The sequence below is a fragment of the Salmo trutta genome, chromosome 7, assembly GCF_901001165.1.
Source record: "Salmo trutta chromosome 7, fSalTru1.1, whole genome shotgun sequence".
NCBI classification, from domain to species: Eukaryota; Metazoa; Chordata; class Actinopteri; order Salmoniformes; family Salmonidae; genus Salmo; species Salmo trutta.
In genome coordinates this window covers 45,154,265-45,176,976 of record NC_042963.1, presented here as the reverse complement: position 1 = coordinate 45,176,976, position 22,712 = coordinate 45,154,265, and the positions used below count along the sequence as shown (strand labels likewise).

General features: G+C 43.2%; 1 protein-coding gene across 1 annotated transcript in view; it reads right to left on the bottom strand.

Moving 5' to 3' along the window:
* Positions 1-22,712, bottom strand: part of nav2b (neuron navigator 2b) — a 104,920-nt gene that overhangs the window by 70,995 nt on the left and 11,213 nt on the right. Inside the window, exons 2-6 of the mRNA XM_029759100.1 lie at positions 18,188-18,305; positions 17,467-17,519; positions 9,734-9,806; positions 9,355-9,583; positions 8,038-8,168 (exon numbers count right to left, since the gene is read on the bottom strand). Coding sequence (XP_029614960.1) covers positions 8,038-8,168; positions 9,355-9,583; positions 9,734-9,806; positions 17,467-17,519; positions 18,188-18,305 — 604 coding nt within the window. The remainder of the gene's footprint in view (positions 1-8,037; positions 8,169-9,354; positions 9,584-9,733; positions 9,807-17,466; positions 17,520-18,187; positions 18,306-22,712) is intronic.

Below are 22,712 nucleotides of genomic sequence, written 5' to 3'. Positions count from 1 at the left end.
GGCAACAAAAAGCAGGGAAACCTGTTTCAGACGATACACCTTTCTAACTAGGCTCACTTACAGTGTGATCCCAGCCTCCAACCTGTCATTTTACCATGCTTAAGGGAGGTGTATAAAGTAAAGTGACATAGCTAGGAGACATTTACATTTCAAATCCAAACTTCAGCGGCAGGTTGTGCAAAGTTTAGAGAGCCTGCTATGTAGAGTGCCTGGGAGGGAGAGTCAATCATGAAAACCTGTCTGTTCTTGCCAACTCAACACTGACCAGTGACCACATACAACTGTCACACACACACCTCAGCTCACAAATAACGCTCTAACAATGTTTGGTTTTGTAACACATCCATAGGGTAATCACACACCTACAATTCTCTTGGCTTATCTTTTGTGGACCTCAGAGGCAGCATTGACTTGATTTGTTATCAGGCTCACCTGTTAAGCTCTTTAATCATTTACAACATATCTACTGTATGTATTAGTCACCTTGGCTAGAAGGTAGGGGGTTTTAAGTGCAACATTTATCAGCAGTGTTACGTACCAGGTACTACTATATGGTAACAGTCTCCAACAAATCCTCATGCAAAACAATGCACGCAACACCTCCAAACATTTATGTAAGCTGTCTCATTCAGTATACTGGCATATCACTGTCATACCAGTGGCATATTCCTGGCATATCGCTGTCATATCGCTGGCATATCACTGGTATATCGCTGGCATATGGCTGGCATTCCCAGTAGGTATCTTGGCCTCTCTTTGTCCACCACTAGGCTCTGGTTTACAGAACATTTCTCCGGACACTTTGTCAAAAGCACTTAACACCCAGTTAGTTCAACCATATAGTCCGTATCTTCAGACAGCTCAACATTCCTCCTTGTGCTGTGTAATGGTTTGCTTACAGCAGCACAGGCAGCTGCTCCAGGGTCTAACAGTCAAGTGCAGTGATAAACTGTTAACACCAATCATTTACTAGACAGGCTCACAGTGTTTATGTAGAAACACTTTAACAGTCATGAGAATGTAATTTCACCTGTCACTCACGTCTACATACAAGTGTTCTGTTCTACCTGGTGTAACTAGAAAAACGCTAACACTTTATTTGACACATTGCACCATAACATGTTATAATATGTCATAATATTTCCTAAAAGCTGTCATGACACATACATTTAGAAGTGTTGTGACATATATTGCACTATTTGATGTCTGGTTATGACCCCTACATAAGAGTGTCAAAGCCTAGAAATCCTACCACACAAAGCAAACCATTCCATTGTTACTGTAAATAGTATGTTATATTGCATTTCCTAAAATTGTCTTTACATTGTAATTGTACAAAAATTGATGTCAAACATGTGCTTAGCCCAATTCTGTCGCTGATGACTGGGATGAATGCAGGAGCAGGACAAAACACCCTCTTTGGGACTAATGACTGATATATGGTCTTGTACATGATAGGCCTATCTGGCTTATATTACTACCCTTACAACAACAACAAAAATGTTCTGTGTATAGATTCTATACATTTCCATATTTTGGAATCAAATTTTGTTTGTTCACAACATTATTGTAGTCCTCCATGGTTTTGCTTTAATATAGCTACATGTATACTTAGCGTTACCACTAGGGGGAGATGTTTGACCTGTTAGTTGCAGGTGTGACACCCTGATCTGGTTCCCCTGTCCTTGTGATTGTCTCCACCAGGTGTCGCTTATTTTCCCAGGTGTATATATCCCTGTGTTTCCTGTCTCTCTGTGCCAGGTTGTCTTGTTTGCCAAGTCAACCAGCATTTTTCCTTGCTACTATTTTTCCCAGGCTCTGTTTGTTTCTAGTCCTCCTGGTTTCGACCGTTGACTGTCCTGACTCCGAACCCGCCTGCCTGACCTCTGCCTGTTCTGACTAAAAGCCTGCCTATCCCCTTGTACTGTTTTGGACTCGGATCTGGTTTCTGACCTCGAGACCGCCTATCGTCTGGTACTGTTTGGACTCTGACCTGGTTTATGAACTCTCGCCTGTCCCCGACCTGCCTTTACCTACTCCCTTTGTTATAATAAATATCAGAGCTCTATCATCTGCCTCCTGTGTCTGCATTTGGGTCTCGCTTGTGCCCTTATAGCAGGTGTGCACCTCATTTGTTGGAAGAATATAAGCAGGAAGAGACACCCAGTAGAAGAATGTATATAGTCTGTGTCTCCTTATTCATCCTGTTTTCAAGTTTAACATTTATGAGCATGGTTATGTTTTTGCAATCTAGAGATAACCAGTTCATCTAATTTTGATGTATAATTTAACTGTTTCGTCCAAGTGATAACTAGTGAGATTCCCCCCTTCATGAGTGTACATTTACAGTTTACACCAGAGGAGGCAGAATGGAGTTCTCGGGTTGGGGTGTAGGGTTTGAGCAGAGCCGGGCAGTTCCTCTTGCTGCTCTACAGGCAAGTGCCATGGTCTTGTAGGGTTGCCAAACTAAGCTAGCTAACTTTGTATGTAAATCAATGAGACAAGATGGTGTCTCGGATTAAATGTATTTTTTTCATTAGAAAACCCTTTTGCAATTATTTTAGCACAGCTGAAAACTTGTTCTAATTAAAGAAGCAATAAAACTGGCCTTTAGTCTAGTTGAGTATCTGGAGCATCAGCATTTGTGGGTTCGATTACAGGCTCAAAATGGCCAGAAACAAATAACTTTCTTCTGAAACTCGTCAGTCTATTCTTGTTCTGAGAAATGAAGGCTATTCCATGCAAGAAATTGCCAAGAAACTGAAGATCTCGTACAACGCTGTGTACTACACCCATCACAGAACAGCGCAAATTGGCTCGAACCAGAATAGAAAGAGGAGTGGGAGGCCCCGGTGCACAACTGAGCAAGAAGACAAGTGCATTAGAGTGTCTAGGTTGAGAAAAAGATGCCTCACAAGTCCTTTTTGTTTGCAACTCTGCCTAGAAGGCCTGCATCCCGGAGTTACCTTTTCAGTGTTTTGCGGGTACTATTTAACCTCTTACATCTGCTCCAATATCCAATGATGGGCGTGGCGCGAAATACAAATTCCTCTAAAATCCGAAAACTTCCATTTTTCAAACATATGACTATTTTACAGCTATTTAAAGACAAGACTCTCGTTAATCTAACCACACTGTCCGATTTCAAAAAGGCTTTACAGCGAAAGCAAAACATTAGATTATGTCAGCAGAGTACCCAGCCAGAAATAATCAGACACCCATTTTTCAAGCTAGCATATAATTTCACAAAAACCCAGAAGACAGCTAAATGCAGCACTAACCTTTGATGATCTTCATCAGATGACACACCTAGGACATTATGTTATACAATACATGCATGTTTTGTTCAATCAAGTTCATATTTATATCAAAAAACAGCTTTTTACATTAGCATGTGACGTTCAGAACTAGCATACCCCCCGCAAACTTCCGGGGAATTTACTAACAATTTACTAAATTACTCACGATAAACGTTCACAAAAAGCATAACAATTATTTTAAGAATTATAGATACAGAACTCCTCTATGCACTCGATATGTCCGATTTTAAAATAGCTTTTCGGATGAAGCACATTTTGCAATATTCTAAGTACATAGCCCAGCCATCACGGGCTAGCTATTTAGACACCCGGCAAGTTTAGCCTTCACCAAAATCAGATTTACTATAAGAAAAATGTTCTTACCTTTCCTGTTCTTCGTCAGAATGCACTCCCAGGACTTCTACTTCAATAACAAATGTTGGTTTGGTCCCAAATAATCCATCGTTATGTTCCATCAGCGACGTTTTGTTCGTGCGTTCTAGACACTATCAGAATGGTAAATCAGGGTAGCCGCATGGCGCATTTCGTGACAAAAAATGTCTAAATATTCCATTACCGTACTTCGAAGCATGTCAACCGCTGTTTAAAATCAATTTTTATGCAATTTATCTCGTAACAAAGCGATAATATTCCGACCGGGAATCTGCGTTTCGGTAAAAAGAGGGAAAAACAGAAAGGCGGGGGCGGCCAGTGCACACGCCTAAGCCTTTTGTCTGCTGATAGACCACTTAGCAAAAGCGCTCGTGTGTTTCAGCCAGGGCTTTGAATTACGTCATTCAGGTTTTTCCCGGGCTCTGAGAGCCCATTGGAGCCGTAGGAAGTGTCACGTAACAGCAGAGATCCTTTGTAATGAATAGAGATGACAAAGAAGGGCAAGAAATGGTCAGACAGGGTACTTCCTGTACAGAATCTTCTCACGTTTTGGCCTGCCAAATGAGTTCTGTTATACTCACAGACACCATTCAAACAGTTTTAGAAACTTTGGAGTGTTTCCTATCCAAAGCTAATAATTATATGCATATTCTAGTTTCTGGGCAGGACTAATAATCAGATTAAATCGGGTACGTTTTTTATCCAGCCGTGAAAATACTGCCCCCTAGCCATAAGAGGTTAATGAAGCTGCCAGTTGAGGACTTGTGAGGCATCTTTTTCTCAAACTAGACACTCATAAAAAAACTATTTCCAACTGCAATAGTCATTTACAACATGAACAATGTCTACACTGTATTTCTGATCAGTTTGATGTTATTTTAAATGGACAAAAAAGTTTTCAAAAACATGGACATTTCTAAGTGACCCCTAACTTTTGAATGGTAGTGTACATGTAGGTAGGGGTAAAGTGACTATGCATAGATAATGAACAGCGAGCAGCAACAGTGTAAAAACAAAAAGGGGGGGGGGGTCAATGTAAATAGTCCAGGTAGCCATTTGAATAATTGTTCAGCAGTCTTATGGCTTGGGGGTAGAAGCTGTTAAGGAGCCTTTTGGACCTAGTCATAGCGCTCCGGTACCGCTTGCCATGCGGTAGCAGAGAGAACAGTCTATGACTTCGGTGGCTGGAGTCATATTTTTTGGGGCCTTCCTCTGTACCGCCTAGTATAGAGGTCCTGGATGGCAGGAAGCTTGGCCCCAGTGATGTACTGGGTCGGATGCCGAGCAGTTGCCATACCAGACAGTGATGTAACTGGTCAGGATGCTCTTGATGGTGCAGCTGTAGAACTTTGAGGATCTGGGGACCTATGCCAAATCTTTTCAGTCTCCTGAGGGGGAATAGGCATTGTCGTGCCCTCTTCACGACTGTCTTGGTGTGTTTGGACCATGATAGTTCGTTGGTGATGTGGACACCAAGGAACTTGAAGCTCTCGACCCACTCCACTATTTGGCAGTATTAGAGAGTCAATCAATTAATCAAATGTATTTATAAAGCCCTTTTTACATCAGCAGATGTCACAAAGTGCTATACAGAAACCCAGCCAAAAATCCCAAAGAACAAACAATGCAGGTGCAGGAGCACAGTGGCTAGGAAAAACTCCCGAGAAAGGCAGGAACTGAAGAAGAAACCTAGAGAGGAACTCTGAGGGGTGGCCAGTCCTCTTTTGGCTGTGCCAGCTGGAGATTATAAGAGAATGTGTGAATGTGTTATTGCCATAATATATTTGGTATGAAGTTTTAGTTTTCAGGTTTCTTTAGCAGTTTATTTCAGGTTTCTTTCACACTTTATGTTACAGTCAAGAAGCGTTATGACCATCGTAATCATATAAGCCAGATAACACAATATGTGTCAATAAGGTTTAAATATATGTCAATAAGGTTTAAATATATGTGTCATGACAGTGTTATGAACATATTATGACAGGTTAATGCCAGCTGTTATGACAGGTTAATGCCAGCAAGTTATGCCAGCTGTTATGACATATGACATGGTTATTACCGTGTCATAACTTGTTATGACGCCAGGTGTCAAAGTGTTACCGATTTTTTTCTTCCAACTGTGTATAACTGTGTATTTACCACCTCTCGCATCATTTAGTATGACAGAATTGAAATCAACAATATTTTGTATACAAAATATGGTGAATTCATTGTAGTAATCATGTCTCTATTCCTTGGTAAATACATCTACATTGTGCATGTTTAAGTGAGTTGGACAGTCTGCTCTGGTTCTTTTGTCACTGGTAAAAAGTGAACGTTCCTCAACAAGAATAGAACACCAGCTGGGCTGATCATCCAGTCCTGGTCTAGCAGAGAGGGACCACAATACCTTTACTTCACAGTAACTTTACTTCAGTCTCCTACTGAATACAATCTAATCTTTGTAGAGCATGAGGACAGACAGACACGTAAACCTGCTACAACCACGCTCTAGCTTTTACTTTTAACTAGCACAATCTCTATATCCCCCCAGTCTGAATTAGGCAACAACAAACATCTATGCGTTGCCTTCCCCCCCTTACCCACCCCACCATGGGATAGTCGCTCAGAGACACTCACCCTCCCTTGATTGACAGGTCAGGAATGACAGTGGTCATAGTATAGTTCCAGTCATGCTTGATTTGTCAATAAGAAGTGAACACCAAACATTTAAGATTCTCACTCTAATGAGACTCCCTGTACCGCTCTCTCCCTCACTGTCTCTTTCTCCCTCTAGCCTTTCCTCTCTGTCTCTCATTCCCTCTCTCTCTCTCGCTCCCCATTCTTCTCTCTCTGTTGTTCCCTCTATCCCTCCCTCTCTGTTCCACATGTACACTAATTAGGGCTCAGTCAATGCACAGTGAATTCCTCATCACACAGCAGCAGCAGCCTACCACTGGCTGACTGTAGACTGTACTGTAGGCTGTAGAATGCAGACTGTGTTATCCAGGTAAACTACCCAGCCAGAAAGTTAACCCCTACCGTCACACTGCTCAGATCTGCTCAGCTCTGTACTGCCCTGTTCTGCTCGGCTCTGTTCTGTTCTGCTCTGTTCTTCTCGGCTCTGTACTGTTCTGCTCGGCTCTGTACTGGTCAACTCTGTTCTTCTCGGCTCTGTACTGTTCTGCTCGGCTCTGTTCTGTTCTGCTCTGTTCTTCTCGGCTCTGTACTGTTCTGCTCGGCTCTGTTCTGTTCTGCTCTGTTCTTCTCGGCTCTGTACTGTTCTGCTCGGCTCTGTACTGGTCAACTCTGTTCTTCTCGGCTCTGTACTGTTCTGCTCGGCTCTGTTCTGTTCTGCTCTGTTCTTCTCGGCTCTGTACTGTTCTGCTCGGCTCTGTTCTGTTCTGCTCTGTTCTTCTCGGCTCTGTACTGTTCTGCTCGGCTCTGTTCTGTTCTGCTCTGTTCTTCTCGGCTCTGTACTGTTCTGCTCGGCTCTGTTCTGGTCGACTCTGTTCTTCTCAGCTCTGTTCTGCTCTACTCTCACTAACATACATCACAGTACTGGGGAAGTACCGCCTGACTGGCTTCATACCACTGAGGACCCAATCTAGAACTAAGACTTACAGTGAAGACACATTTATAAGATCTTAAATCAAACAAGGCCATGTTTTCAGACAGATTTAGTTATACCACTTCGATTGTAAAGCCATGGTGTAATGTGATGTCCACCACACTATAGTCAAACACACAGGCAGGAATACACAGTAAATATAGGCTCTAGAAAGCAGAGGAAGTAACACATTTGTTATGCCAAATGTAGAACTGTGCAATACTCACAAAACAGATGTCATCAAAATGAGAGTTATTTAGCAAGCCAGATGAAATGATAGGTGCTGGAGTGTGGAAATAGTTGTTTACTTCACAAACAGAAACGTCCATGGATTAAAGGTTGTCTGTAAAGCATACGCTTACACATAAACCTGAAACCTAAAGCTAAGACCCAATGTAAAATGACATCATTCAGATTTTGTGTTACATTTTACTTCATGTAAATAAAACACACTAGCCTCTACTACAACAACAAGTTAAGCTTAGCAGCACCCATGTTGTTAAATCATTACCTGCTCCTCTAACAGCATAGAAAATGATAAGATTGCATACATGGTTTCTTAGGTTATCTGTTTATGTGTCTGTGTGTACGTTCTAGGATAACAGTCTAGACAAGATTGCTCTGAATCCAGGAGATTTGTTTTCATCTTTTTATTTGTTGTTGCACTGGACGACCATATTGATTTATAAAATGGGTGTACCCCAAGTGGTTTGCCTCTAAAAGCACAGGATTACTTCCTCATGTACGGTAACTCACCTCTGTCACTGCTGGAGGGCTTGGGCATGTCATGGTGGTTGAAGCTCTGGCTGCGGCGGTTGCTGTTGGAAGCCCCACGATGCTTCCCCTCGCTGCCTGGGGCTGAGACTCGCGTAGTGGGGCCTGGCAGTCTGTGGGCCACATGGAAATAGTGACTAGTTAAATAAACACTGAACAGCAGAAATGCTCTTCTTAACCAGCATAATTCTAAACATAATTCATCTGCTAAAGGGGATGAAATAATATTCCTCAAATAACATTATTAAGGAGTGTATCATTAACATATTTGTGAGTACTTGAATGGAAGGGCGGTCCTGTGTGGCTCAGTGTGTAGAGGATGTCACTTGTAACGCCAGAGTTGTGGGTTCAATTCCCACGGGGGACGAGTATGAAACATTCATGCACTGTCAGTCACGTCTGCTAAATTACTAAAATGTAAATCTATGGAAAAACACCTCAGGGGAGATACATGTGGTTGCACAGTTACACCAGTAGGTGGTGCATTACCTTATGCTGAGTTTTTTTTATAATCCATGAAAAGGTACTGGACATACTCACACTCACACATGGCGAAACAGACAGGTTGAGAAGCACTTCCATAATACTAAACCATGCACACAGCAAACACACCAGGATGCAAGTGTTTATACATAAATAAAAAGGTCTAACACACTACAAGACTATCAGAAATTAGGTGGGAGAATGGGGAATCTTTTCAAACACTAGACTTGATGCATCTCCAACAGTGTGAGTGGACTGCAGCATGCAGTGTCTATGGGAGAGAGAGAGAGAGAGAGAGAGAGAAAGAGAGGAGAGGGAGTGAGAGCGAGAGAAAGAGGGGAAGAGAGAAAATGAGAGAGAAGGGAACAAGAGAGAGATAGATGAAAGCTGACCTAGAAGACTTTCTCTGAGCCACAGAGAGCTTTAGCCCTTTACTCTGAGTGGTTGAAGCCTTGGATGATAGACTGCATGGAGGAGAAAGAGAGAGATGGGTAGACACAATGTAAAAGCAGCCAGAGATCTGAATGCAGCTTATATGAGATCAAGAGGATCATAGAAACTTGAACAAGTTATGTAAAAGCAAGGAGATTCAAAGAATCTCTGCCTGCTACCCAATGGCATGGACACCAACGTAGATGAGACTTCACACAATTAGTATGGATGATATAAACAACACTATCACTTGAACGTGAGGAATTCATGTCACATTTTATGAGTACTGCGGTTACTCATAAATAATCTCACAGAGCTTCTCCAAACCATGGAGATCTTGCCATGTGTTGAAACGGGATGTTGGGTTGTTACAAGGTACTTCACCTGGACAGCATATCTGATGCTGCTTTGTGTTCTGGTGCAGTGGAGCTGTGGGTATGATGGGTGTGGGTGTGAGAGGGGGCTGGTGATCTATGGGGAGTATGTCCAGGCTGGGTACTGTGCTTTGGCTGATGAGAGGCCTTCTGTTTCAACACCTTCTGCTGCTGCTGCTTGTAGCGGGACAAGCTGAAGAACAGACCCAGAATGGTCTTCAGGTTCCCATTACGGATCTCTGCAATAGGAGGAGAGACAGAGAGGTTGGTATCTTTTGGTATCTTTTCCTCTCCACAGTCCGTTGTAACGTGGAGTTATTCATTAAATGCTCTACATTAGCAGCAGATATGAGGGAGAGTGTCTGGTAGATAGTGGCAGTTTGACGTACCCTCTGCACAGAGCCCCTGGATGTTCACCCCTCTGGCTGCCAGGAATCCAAGGCAGGTATCAATGTTCTCAATCTGGGGGAGAGGAGAGAGGAGTCAGGGCATGGAACTTCATCCGTACAGATAGGGCAGTCATACATACATTAGCAAAGGCCATTTGGGGCTCCACTTGCATCCTGGTGCTAGAGGCGTCACTACAGACCCTGGTTTGATTTCAGGCTGTATCACAACCGGCCGTGATTGGGAGTCCCAAAGGGCGGCGCACAATTGGCCCAGCGTTGTCCGGGATAGGCAGGGGTAGCCCGTCAATGTAAATAAGAATTTGTTCTTTACTGACTTGCCTAGTTAAATATATATATACAGTTGAAGTCGAAGTTTACATACACTTAGGTTGGAGTCATTAAAACTAATTTTTCAACCACTCCACATAAATTTCTTGTTAACAAACTATAGTTTTGGCAAGTCGGTTAGGACATCTACTTTGTGCATGACAAGTAATTTTTCCAACAATTGTTTACAGACAGATTATTTCACTGTATCCCAATTCCAGTGGGTCAGAAGTTTGCATGCACTAAGTTGACTGTGCCTTTAAACAGCTTGGAAAATTCCAGAAAATGATGTCATGGCTTTAGAAGCTTCTGATAGGCTAATTGACATCATTTGAGTCAATTGGAGGTTTACCTGTGGATGTATTTCAAGGCCTACCTTCAAACTCAGTGCCTCTTTGCTTGGCATCATGAGAAAATGAAAAGAAATCAGCCAAGACCTCAGAAAAAAAATTGTAGACCTCCACAAGTCTGGTTCATCCTCGGGAGCAATTTCCAAATGCCTGAAGGTACCACGTTCATCTGTACAAACAATAGTCCGCAAGTATAAACACCATGGGACCACGCAGCCGTTATACCGCTCAGGAAGGAGACTCGTTCTGTCTCCTAGAGATGAATGTACTTTGGTGCGAAAAGTGCAAATCAATCCCAGAACAACAGCAAAGGACCTTGTGAAGAGGCTGGAGGAAACAGGTACAAAAGTATCTATATCCACAGTAAAACGAGTCCTATCGACATAACCTGAAATGCCGCTCAGCAAGGAAGAAGCCACTGCTCCGCCATAAAAACACCAGACTATGGTTTGCAACTGCACATGGGGACAAAGATTGTACTTTTTGGAGAAATGTCCTCTGGTCTGATGAAACAAAAATATAACTTTTTGGCCATAATGACCATCGTTATGTTTGGAGGAAAAAGGGGGAGGCTTGCAAGCCGAAGAACACCCTCCCAACTGTGAAGCACGGGGGTGGCATCATGTTCTGGGGGTGCTTTGCTGCAGGAGGGACCGGTGCACTTCAAAAAATAGATGGCATCATGAGATGGGAAATTATGTGGATATATTGAAGCAACATCTCAAGACATCAGTCAGGAAGTTAAAGCTTGGTCGTAAATGGGTGTTCCAAATGGACAATGACCCCAAGCATACTTCCAAAGTTGTGGGAAAATGGTTTAAGGACAACAAAGTTAAGGTGTTGGAGTGGCCATCACAAAGCCCTGACCTCAATCCCATAGAAAATTTGTGGGCAGAACTGAAAAAGCATGTGCGAGCAAGGAGGCCTACAAACCTGACTCAGTTACACCAGCTCTGTCAGGAGGAATGGGCCAAAATTCACCCAGCTTATTGTGGGAAGCTTGTGGAAGGCTACCCGAAATGTTTGACCCAAGTTTGTTACGAGCGTTTGAAGAACTGGGCCAAGGTGCAGTGTGGTAGGCGTACATTTGACTTTTATTCAAAATGACACCGGAAAAAACAACACAATACAAACGTAAAGCTATATGCAGTGCAGAAAGCAACTACACACAAACAAGATCCCACAATCACAGGTGGGAAAAAGGGCTGCCTAAGTATGATCCCCAATCAGAGACAACGATAAACAGCTGTCTCTGATTGGGAACCATACTAGGCCAACAAAGAAATAGAAACCTAGATATGCCCACCCAAGTCACACCCTGACCTAACAAAATAGAGAATAAAAAAGGTTCTAAGGTCAAGGCGTGACAAAGTTAAACAATTTAAAGGCAATGCTACCAAATACTAATTGAGTGTTTGTAACTTCTGACCCACTGGGAATGTAATGAAAGAAATAAAAACTGAAATAAATCATTCTCTCTACTATTATTCTGACATTTCACATTCTTAAAATAAAGTGGTGATCCTAACTGACCTAAGACAGGGAATTTTTAACAGGATTACATGTCAGGAATTGTGAAAAACTGAGTTTAAATGTATTTGGCTAAGGTGTATGTAAACTTCCGACTTGAACGGTATATGGTACTTTGAGATTTCAGCTGATATACGAAGGGCTATATAAAATAAATAAAAAATAAAATACATTTGATTTGATTTGATTTGGTGTCACCATACAATGATAATACAACATTAGGCTTAATGTATGCAAGGCCAGGAAGGAGCTGGAATGATGTACATTACTGTCGGTTTTAGATTTTAGTGATGTTATATATATGCAGGCCTCAACCACTACCCTGAGAGCACTTGATTCAGTGTGTCATGCAGCCCTCAGGTTCATTACAAATCAGAAACGTCTAACACATCATTGTGATCTCTACAGCGCTGTTGCCTGGTCGTCATTGACCTTGCGTAGGCTTAAACACTGGTATACACTGATTTATTAGGCCACATTGGGTAAAATGCCATTTTATCTCTGTTCTTTTTTAGTCAGGTCAGTAAATAAATATCAATTACGGTCCCATTCTGATTTGCTTCTAACAGTACCAAAAATTAGAACAGGTCATGGTAGAAATAGTTTTAGTTACTCAGCTCCGTGGTCCTGGAATTCTCTCCTGAACATTTTAAAATGTGATGATCTAGTTTCGTTGGTGGAGTTTAAACACTTGATCGATGTATATATCATAGAAGAGTGTAATTGTTTTTAGGCCAGCTGTTTTTAGTCAAGACGTTTGTGTTTTTAATGCAATATGTTTTTGTTGTACTGTATGTGTGTTTATAGTTGTGTTTAATGATGTGTTAGTGTATGTAAGTTGTTTTGTCTGAAACGTTGTTTCCTCTGCTGCTATTGGACCAGGTCTCTCTTGGAAAAGAGATGTTGTCTCAATGAGAAAAAACCTGTATGAATAAAGGTAAAATTAAAAATTAAAAAATAATAAAATGCCAGAGATGTAAGAAAACCTCTGTCTAATCATTAACCATATGGCCCTTCTTGGATTATAACCAACCACTAATGATGAAAGCTGAAATAATACTGTACAATGCACCAACTGAAACCATCCGTCAGATGGTTCAATCATAAAGTACAACTAGAATAGCATATAGGCCACAATTCAATCATTAACCTCTCTTCATTCAGACCTTACCACAGATCATTACATGCAATTCATGAACACTCATTAGTAACAGCAGGAAAGTTTCCCAACAATTAAAGCAACGTGTTTCAGATTAAATCAAAACTACTTCCCACCCATTACACTAAAATCCAGGAAGTTCACTTTGAGGTAGCGAGGCTTACTGAAAGACATCAATTCATAGAGCTACTCATCATTTTAATAACAACAACATATTTTCCCCATTTCTGGTCCACCACAAGAGAAAAACAATTATATAAATACAGGGTCTGTTGTTAAACGTGGGTGGTTGGGACCTGGTGCAGGGTGGAACAGGCAGGGTGTCAGCTAGAGTGAGAGGAGAGCTAGATATTATTACACTGAGGGAGATAGTCCAAGTGAAAGAGGGTCAGATAAAGAGAATGCAACTGTAAGAAAGAGATATATATCTAATAATATGAAACTATATTGAACAAAAATAGAAACACAACATGCAAAGTGTTGGTCCCATGTTTCATGAGCTGAAATAAAACATAGCAGAAATCTTCAGTAAGCACAAAAATATTATTTCTCTCAAATGTTGTGCAAAAATGTGTTCACATCCCTGTTAGTGAGCATTTCTCCTTTGCCAATATAATCCATCCACCTGACAGCTGTGGCATATCAAGAAGCTGATAAAACAGCATGCTCATTATACAGGTGCCCCTTGTGACGGGGACAATAAAAAGCCCGATTTGTCACACAACACAATGCCAAAGCTGTCTCAAGTTTTGAGGGAGTGTGCAATTAGCATGCTGACTCCAGGAATGTCCACCAGAGCTGCTGCCAGAGAATTGAATGTTAATTTCTCTACCATAATTTGGCAGGACGTCCAACCGGCCTCACAACCGCAGACCATGTGCAACCACACCAGCCCAGGACCTCCACATCCGGCTTCTTCACCTGCGGGATTGTTTGAGACTAGCCACCCGGACAGCTAACAAAACCTTGGGTTTGCCAACCAAAGAATTTCTGCACAAACTGTTAGAAACCGTCTCAGGGAACCTCACCTACATGCTAGTCATCGTCACCAGGGTCTTGACCTGACTGCAGTTCGGAGTCGTAACCAACTTCAGTGGGCAAATGCTCACCTTCAATGGCCACTGGCACACTGGAGAAGCGTGCTCTTCACTGATGAATCCTGGTTTCAACTGTACCGGGCAGATGGTAGACAACGTGCATGGTGTTGTGTGGGTGAGCGGTTTGCTGATGTCAACGTTGTGAACATAGTGCTCCATGGTGGCAGTGGGGTTATGGTATGGGCAGGAATAAGCTACGGACAACGAACACAATTGCATTTTATTGATGGCAATTTGAATGCACAGAGATATCGTGACGAGATCCTGAGGCCCATTGTTGTGCCATTCATCCACCGCCATCACCTCATGTTTCAGCATGATAATGCACGTAACCATGTTGCAAGGATCTGTACACAATTCCTGGATACTGAAAATATCCCAGTTCTTCCATGGCCTAAATACTCACCAGGCATGTCAACCATTGAGCAAGTTTGGCCTGCTCTGGATCGACATGTACAACAGCATGTTCCAGTTCCCGCCAATATCCAGCAACTTTGCACAGCCATTGAAGAGGAGTGGGACAACATTCCACAGGCCACAATCAACAGCCTCTATGAAGGAGATGTGTCGCGCTGGTTTTCTGATCCACGCCCCTACCTTTTTTTTTTTACGTATCTGTGTTCCCAGTGATGTGAAATCCATAGATTAATGATTTTATTTAAATTTACTAATTTCCTTATAGGAACTGTAAATCTGTCAAATTATTGAAATTGTTGAATGTTTAGTTTATATTTTTGTTCAGTGTTGTCATAGGGTGTAGACCAAAACGCAGCGGGAAAATGTATACTCATCTTCTTTTTATTTAGTGAAGAAGGAAAACACAAACAACGTATACAAAAAAACAAACGAACTAGACAGTCTCGTCAGGCACACAGCAAAACAAGAAACAATCTCCCACAAAATTCCATGACAAACACATTCCTATTTATAGGACGTTCAATCAGAGGCAACGATAGACAGCTGCCTCCAACTGAAGGCCCCAACACCAATTAGCTAAACATAGAAATACAAACGACTAGACTGAACATAGAAATAAACTAACATAGAACAATAACCAAAACCCTGGACTAATAAATCAAATACCCCTCTACATACACAACCACCCCAAACCATATAAACCAAATACCCCCTCTACATGAACACATACACAAACACACCCTGAACCACATAAAACAAATACCCCCTGCCACATCCTGACCAAACTATAAGAACAAATAACCCCTTTACTGGTCAGGACGTGACAAGTGTATTTATCTTGGATTACCATACAACCAAGATAGAGGCTAGTACGTCCAGCGAGATTTCAACAATAACGAGGTCGAGTGGATGTTTAACCCATGGATCCATCATGGATAGGTATGTGGGCACAGGCAAGATTGGTTCAATCCCAAATAGGCGAGAGAGGTTGTTATTTGGGTGGCAGATGGCCCTCAATGGGATACCAGTCTATTTAATGCCTCTTCACTGTAGTAGGGCATCACTAAAAAAGGCATGGCCATTCTCTCACAGGAAACAGTGGAGAAAGAAGCAGATGCCACCAGGGGTTTTTCTGAGCATCAGGATTTCAGATTTGGGAAGGATCATCCGGTTGTGTTTGCTCAGTAATCACACGTGATAACTCATGATCCATACTACACTGCTCAAAAAAATTAAGGGAACACTTAAACAACACAATGTAACTCCAAGTCAATCACACTTCTGTGAAATCAAACTGTCCACTTAGGAAGCAACACTGATTGACAATACATTTCACATGCTGTTGTGCAAATGGAATAGACAACAGGTGGAAATTATAGGCAATTAGCAAGACACCCCCAATAAAGGAGTGGTTCTGCAGGTGGGGACCACAGACCACTTCTCAGTTCCTATGCTTTCTGGCTGATGTTTTGGTCACTTTTGAATGCTGGCGGTGCTTTCACTCTAGTGGTAGCATGAGACGGAGTCTACAACCCACACAAGTGGCTCAGGTAGTGCAGCTCATCCAGGATGGCACATCAATGTGAGCTGTGGCAAGAAGGTTTGCTGTGTCTGTCAGCGTAGTGTCCAGAGCATGGAGGCGCTACCAGGAGACAGGCAGTACATCAGGAGACGTGGAGGAGGCCGTAGGAGGGCAACAACCCAGCAGCAGGACCGCTACGTCCGCCTTTGTGCAAGGAGGAGCAGGAGGAGCACTGCCAGAGCCCTGAAAAATGACCTCCAGCAGGCCACAAATGTGCATGTGTCTGCTCAAACGGTCAGAAACAGACTCCATGAGGGTGGTATGAGGGCCCGACGTCCACAGGTGGGGGTTGTGCTTACAGCCCAACACCGTGCAGGACGTTTGGCATTTGCCAGAGAACACCAAGATTGGAAAATTTGCCACTGGCGCCCTGTGCTCTTCACAGATGAAAGCAGGTTCACACTGAGCACATGTGACAGACGTGACAGAGTCTGGAGACACCGTGGAGAACGTTCTGCTGCCTGCAACATCCTCCAGCATGACCGGTTTGGCCGCACAGCCCTCCATGTGCTCGCCAGAGGTAGCCTGACTGCCATTAGGTACCGAGGTGAGATCCTCAGACCCCTTGTGAGACCATATGCTGGTGCGGTTGGCCCTGGGTTCCTCCTAATGCAAGACAATGCTTGACCTCATGTGGCTGGAGTGTGTCAGCAGTTCCTGCAAGAGGAAGGCATTGATGCTATGGACTGGCCCGCCCGTTTCCCAGACCTGAATCTAATTGAGTACATCTGGTACATCATGTCTTGCTCCATCCACCAACGCCACGTTGCACCACAGACTGTCCAGGAGTTGGCGGATGCTTTAGTCCAGGTCTGGGTGGAGATCCCTCAGGAGACCATCCGCCACCTCATCAGGAGCATGCCCAGGCGTTGTAGGGAGGTCATACAGGCACGTGACGGCCACACACTACTGAGCCTCATTTTGACTTGTTTTAAGGACATTACATCAAAGTTGGATCAGCCTGTAGTGTGGTTTTCCACTTAAATTTTGAGTGTGACTCCAAATCCAGACCTCCATGGGTTGATAAATTGGATTTCCATTGATTATTTTTGTGTGATTTTGTTGTCAGCACATTCAACTATGTAAAGAAAAAAGTATTTAATAAGAGTATTTCATTCATTCAGATCTAGGATGTGTTATTTTAGGGTTCCTTTATTTTTTTGAGCAGTGTATAATGTCGTTGGTAGTGCAAGCCTCCCTGGTATCTCTGTTTTAGGGTGTGGAGGATTGATCCCCTTATGTGAGTGAGTAAACACAGCACCAACACCCACCATCTGAGTCCGGCTCTTAGGGTAGCCATTGATGTCTTCTATCTTCTCATTCGCTAGAAAAGAAAGATGAAACAAAAGAGAGAGAAAGAAATGAAAGAGGATATTTTCATGATGAAGTAACACATCCTTTTTGGAACTTTCCCTGCACAATGACAAGTCATGTTGACGACACCCATACAGTATCTATCCAAAATCAGTAACAACTTGCCCTAACCATGGGAAGCAGCCGTGGTTTTGCACCTGATACAGTCTTAGTCAAATATCACCACTACAATCCTCATGTGGCTTTCACTAACCACACTCCTTCTATTCACACACTCCTTCTATTCACTCCACTTAAGCACAATGAACAGTGTAGACAAAATAATGACAGGCTTCGCTGCTCAATCTCTCACCCACCCTGCTTTACTTTCCATGCAGGTCAGACTGATTTTGAAGTCCCCTCCTAACCTAACAATCCCTCCTAACCTCTCCACAATAACGACCATAGAGGCCAGTGAGTTGAAGGCCAGAGAAGAGAGACGCACTGTGACTAATCATATTATACTAATATTAGGCAGTATAATATGATAACCATGCAAAAAACACAAGTTTGGGCCTGCCATTGGAAAACCAACACAAAATGCATAATGATTACATGAAATCTTAAATGAGAAATAATTCCAATGTATTTGCTGATAAAAAGTTACCAATAGAGTATAAATGCTAGGTAAGTCCTTACCCACAACCTGTATGATCTCAGCCAGTAGCACTCCATCTGTAACATCCTGCTGCAAGTCCTTGATCAGTCGCTGACGGCCCGACTTCACCAGATAATGGTTGGCCCAGTCCGTGTAAATCTGCCCAACAACAAAACACAGACATACAATTGACAAACATAGAAAGAAATACAATCAATGTATAATAATCACAGACCCTACATTACTTGTTAATAAAGGCAAAGCAATAGCCTGTAGATAACGCCTTCCAAATATAATGCACAGTCAGAACACACTCGCTTTCCAAGGAGTGATACTCACATTCCTCCAGAAACCAGGCCACTGAGCACAATGTAAGTTCTGCTCTGAGAGTGAGCAATCATGTCTTTCAAAGAGTAGGAAGTATGACATCACCTATTAAGACAGAAACTCACTGGCTGAGAGCACTGGAGTGAGATGTCTGTAATCTGAGGGGTTTTGTTCATAATTTGATGTTTACTGCTGCATCTCCTACATTTTAGCATCTCAGTCACTTTAAATCTGTCTGTTCTGACAGAAAACAGTGAACTGTTAGGCCCAATCTGTTTATGAGATTATTATGTTTACAATACAGATTAAATCGGGTAGAAAATACTTTTGAATGACATAACTGGACAACCACTGTGATTATTATCATTTGACCCTGATGGTCATCTATGAACATTTGAACATCTTGGCCATGTTCTGTTATAATCTCCACCCGGCACAGCCAGAAGAGGACTGGCCACCCCTCATAGCCTGGTTCCTCTCTAGGTTTCTTCCTGGGTTCTGGCCTTTCTAGGGAGTTTTTCCTAGCCACTGTGCTTCTACACCTGCATTGCTTGCTGTTTGGGGTTTTAGGCTGGGTTTCTGTACAGCACTTTGTGACATCAGCTGAAGAAGGGCTTTATAAATACATTTGATTTGATTTGAACTGAATAGGTGACCATAGCCGTGGGAAGTAGGGGTGCTGCAGCACCCCCTGAAAAATCTGAATAATACTTCCTGCGTCTATGCAGGTGACTCAGGTTAGGTGGAATGCTCAATGTGGACAACTGAATTTAACCTGACAGGGAAATATGGTTTGAATAAATGTACACCGTTCAGGGTCTTTTAAAGATATTACAAAACAAATGTATTTATTGAGAGCACAGCACAGGTTGCTATTTTCTTCCCTGCACAGTGTTTCATTGATCAGCAGTAAGCTTCTGCTCGGGGATTTGCATAGAAAACATGCTGAGTGTTGAGAGTTTGACACTAACACCTCATTCTGTCTTCTACAGATAAAGCTCTCTGCTGACTTTCACAAATAAACAAAAAAACAACACACAGTATTCACCGCAACACTATGGGGTCAATGGAAAGTCACATCAACCAAGTAGTTGCTAATGCTGAACATAGATTTTTTTTTAACTACCAAATTGCACTTGTTTTTTTGCTTTCTGAACCTGTCAAACCTAATGTGAAGAACTTACTTAACAGCGGTCCATTTAGAGCCTTTTATCTAGACACATATATTTTCTGCCACTGAAAACAAGAGGCTAAAGGCTTGAGTTACCTCTATCCAACCAGACAGAGTGTATAAAGAATAAGATCACCTTTCCCACATCTCAGAACTCAACATACAGATGCTGTGTGAGCAAAGAAACACCTGCCACAAAGTGCAGCAGACGGTGGGAATATTGGAATATTCTTGATATAAGATTGAATGAGCAGCACTTTGACTTGCTTATCAAAATGCCGGTTACTGTGCTAAAGATATAGCCTAGAAATGGACAGTGTTTGAAGACAGACCTGGACAGACTGTATACTGAGTATACAAAATATTAAGAACAGGACACAGACTGACCAGGTGAATCCAGGTGAAAGCTATGATCCCTTATTGATATCACTTGTTAAATCCACTTCAATCAGTGTAGATGAAGGGGAGGAGACAGGTTAAAGAAGGATATTTAAAGCCTTGAGACAATTGAGACATTGATTATGTATGTGTCATTCAGAGGGTGAATGGGCAAGACAAATATTTAAGTGCCTTTGAATGGGGTCTGGATTCTACAAGGTGCCAGGTTCAACTGTTTGTGTCAAAAACTGCAACATTGCTGTATTTTTCACACTCAACAGTTTCCTGTGTGTATCAAGAATGGTCTACCACCCAAAAGACATCCAGCCAACTTGACACAACTGTGGGAAGCATTGGAGTCAACATGGGCCAGCATCCATGTAGAATGCTTTTCGACACCTTGTAGAATCCATGTCTCAACGAATTGAGGCTGTTCTGAGGGCAAAAAGGGGGTGGGGTGCAAGTCAATATTAGAAAGGTGTTCTTAATGTTTGGTATACTCAGTGTATACTACAGCTGGCAGGTGTAACAGCATGTCTAACCCAATGGTCCTCCAGCTCCCTCATCTATGTTCTGTCCTGCCCAGATGGGCAAAACCAACACTAGGGAGCAGTGTTTCTCTCTCTCTCTGTGTGTGTGTGTGTGTGTGTGTGTGTGTGTGTGTGTGTGTGTGTGTGTGTGTGTGTGTGTGTGTGTGTGTGTGTGTGTGTGTGTGTGTGTGTGTGTGTGTAGCCAGCCCTCCTCATTTGTGTCAGTGGACCAGAGGTAATCTAACTCATCATGTTACTGCCTCCCCCTCCTCTTCCTTCCTCAAGGCCACTGTATTACATTATTCATGTTCTATACACGCACATGCACGCAAGCACACACACACGCACGGACGCACGCACGTACACACACATGCACGCAAGCACACACACACGCACGGACGCACGCACGCACACACACACACACACACACACACACACACACACACACACACACACACACACACACACACACACACACACACACACACACACACACACACACACCCAGAGAAACACTGCCCCCTAATTAGGCTACATTTGATCCTGCATTTTTGTTGCATTGCAGAGAGCAATAGAGCATTAACCACTCCACCCAACCACTGCAGGCCTAATGCAATACACAGCGACGCCATTTTTCCAAACCTAGCCAACTATTACCGACGAGCAGCATTGTAGAAACTAAATACATTACAAAGGAATGTCTTGATTAGTGTTATGTTAGCTAGCCACATAGCTGCTTTTGTATCATGACAAGGTGTAGTACTGAAACTATCGAGGTTACCTAGCCAGCTACACGTTCAAACAAAGTCAACAACGCAGCCACTGCTAGCTAGCCTACTCCACCAGCCAGCAGTACTGTATCATTTTCGTCATTTTAGTCAATAAGATTTTTGCAACGTAAGCTTAACTTTCTGAACATTCGTGACGTGTAGTCCACTTGTCATTCCAATCTCCTTTGCATTAGCGTAGCCTCTTCTGTAGCTTGTCAACTATGTGTCTGTCTATCCCTGTTCTCTCCCCTCTGCACAGGCTATACAAACGCTTCACACCGCGTGGCCGCTGCCACTCTAACCTGGTGGTCCCAGCGCGCACGACCCACGTGGAGTTCCAGGTCTCCGGCAGCCTCTGGAACTGCCGGTCTGCGGCCAACAAGGCTGAGTTCATCTCAGCCTATGCTACCCTCCAGTCCCTAGACTTCCTGGCGCTGACGGAAACATGGATTACCACAGATAACACTGCTACTCCTACTGCTGTCTCCTCGTCTGCCCACGTGTTCTCGCATACCCCTAGAGCATCGAGCCAGCGGGGTGGTGGCACTGGAATCCTCATCTCTCCCAAGTGGACATTCTCTCTTTCTCCCCTGACCCATCTGTCTATCTCCTCATTTGAATTCCATGCTGTCACAGTTACCAGCCCTTTCAAGCTTAACATCCTTATCATTTATCGCCCTCCAGGTTCCATTGGAGAGTTCATCAATGAGCTTGACGCCTTGATAAGTTCCTTTCCTGAGGATGGCTCACCTCTCACAGGTCTGGGTGACTTTAACCTCCCCACGTCTACCTTTGACTCATTCCTCTCTGCCTCCTTCTTTCCACTCCTCTCCTCTTTTGACCTCACCCTCTCACCTTCCCCCCCTACTCACAAGGCAGGCAATACGCTTGACCTCATCTTTACTAGATGCTGTTCTTCCACTAATCTCATTGCAACTCCCCTCCAAGTCTCCGACCACTACCTTGTATCCTTTTCCCTCTCGCTCTCATCCAACACTTCTTACTCTGCCCCTACTCGGATGGTATTGCGCCGTCCCAACCTTCGCTCTCTCTCTCCCGCTACTCTCTCCTCTTCCATCCTATCATCTCTTCCCTCTGCTCAAACCTTCTCCAACCTATCTCCTGATTCTGCCTCCTCAACCCTCCTCTCCTCCCTTTCTGCATCCTTTAACTCTCTATGTCCCCTATCCTCCAGGCCGGCTCGGTCCTCCCCTCCTGCTCCGTGGCTCGACGACTCATTGCGAGCTCACAGAACAGGGCTCCGGGCAGCCGAGCGGAAATGGAGGAAAACTCGCCTCCCTGCAGACCTGGCATCCTTTCACTCCCTCCTCTCTACATTTTCCTCTTCTGTCTCTGCTGCTAAAGCCACTTTCTACCACTCTAAATTCCA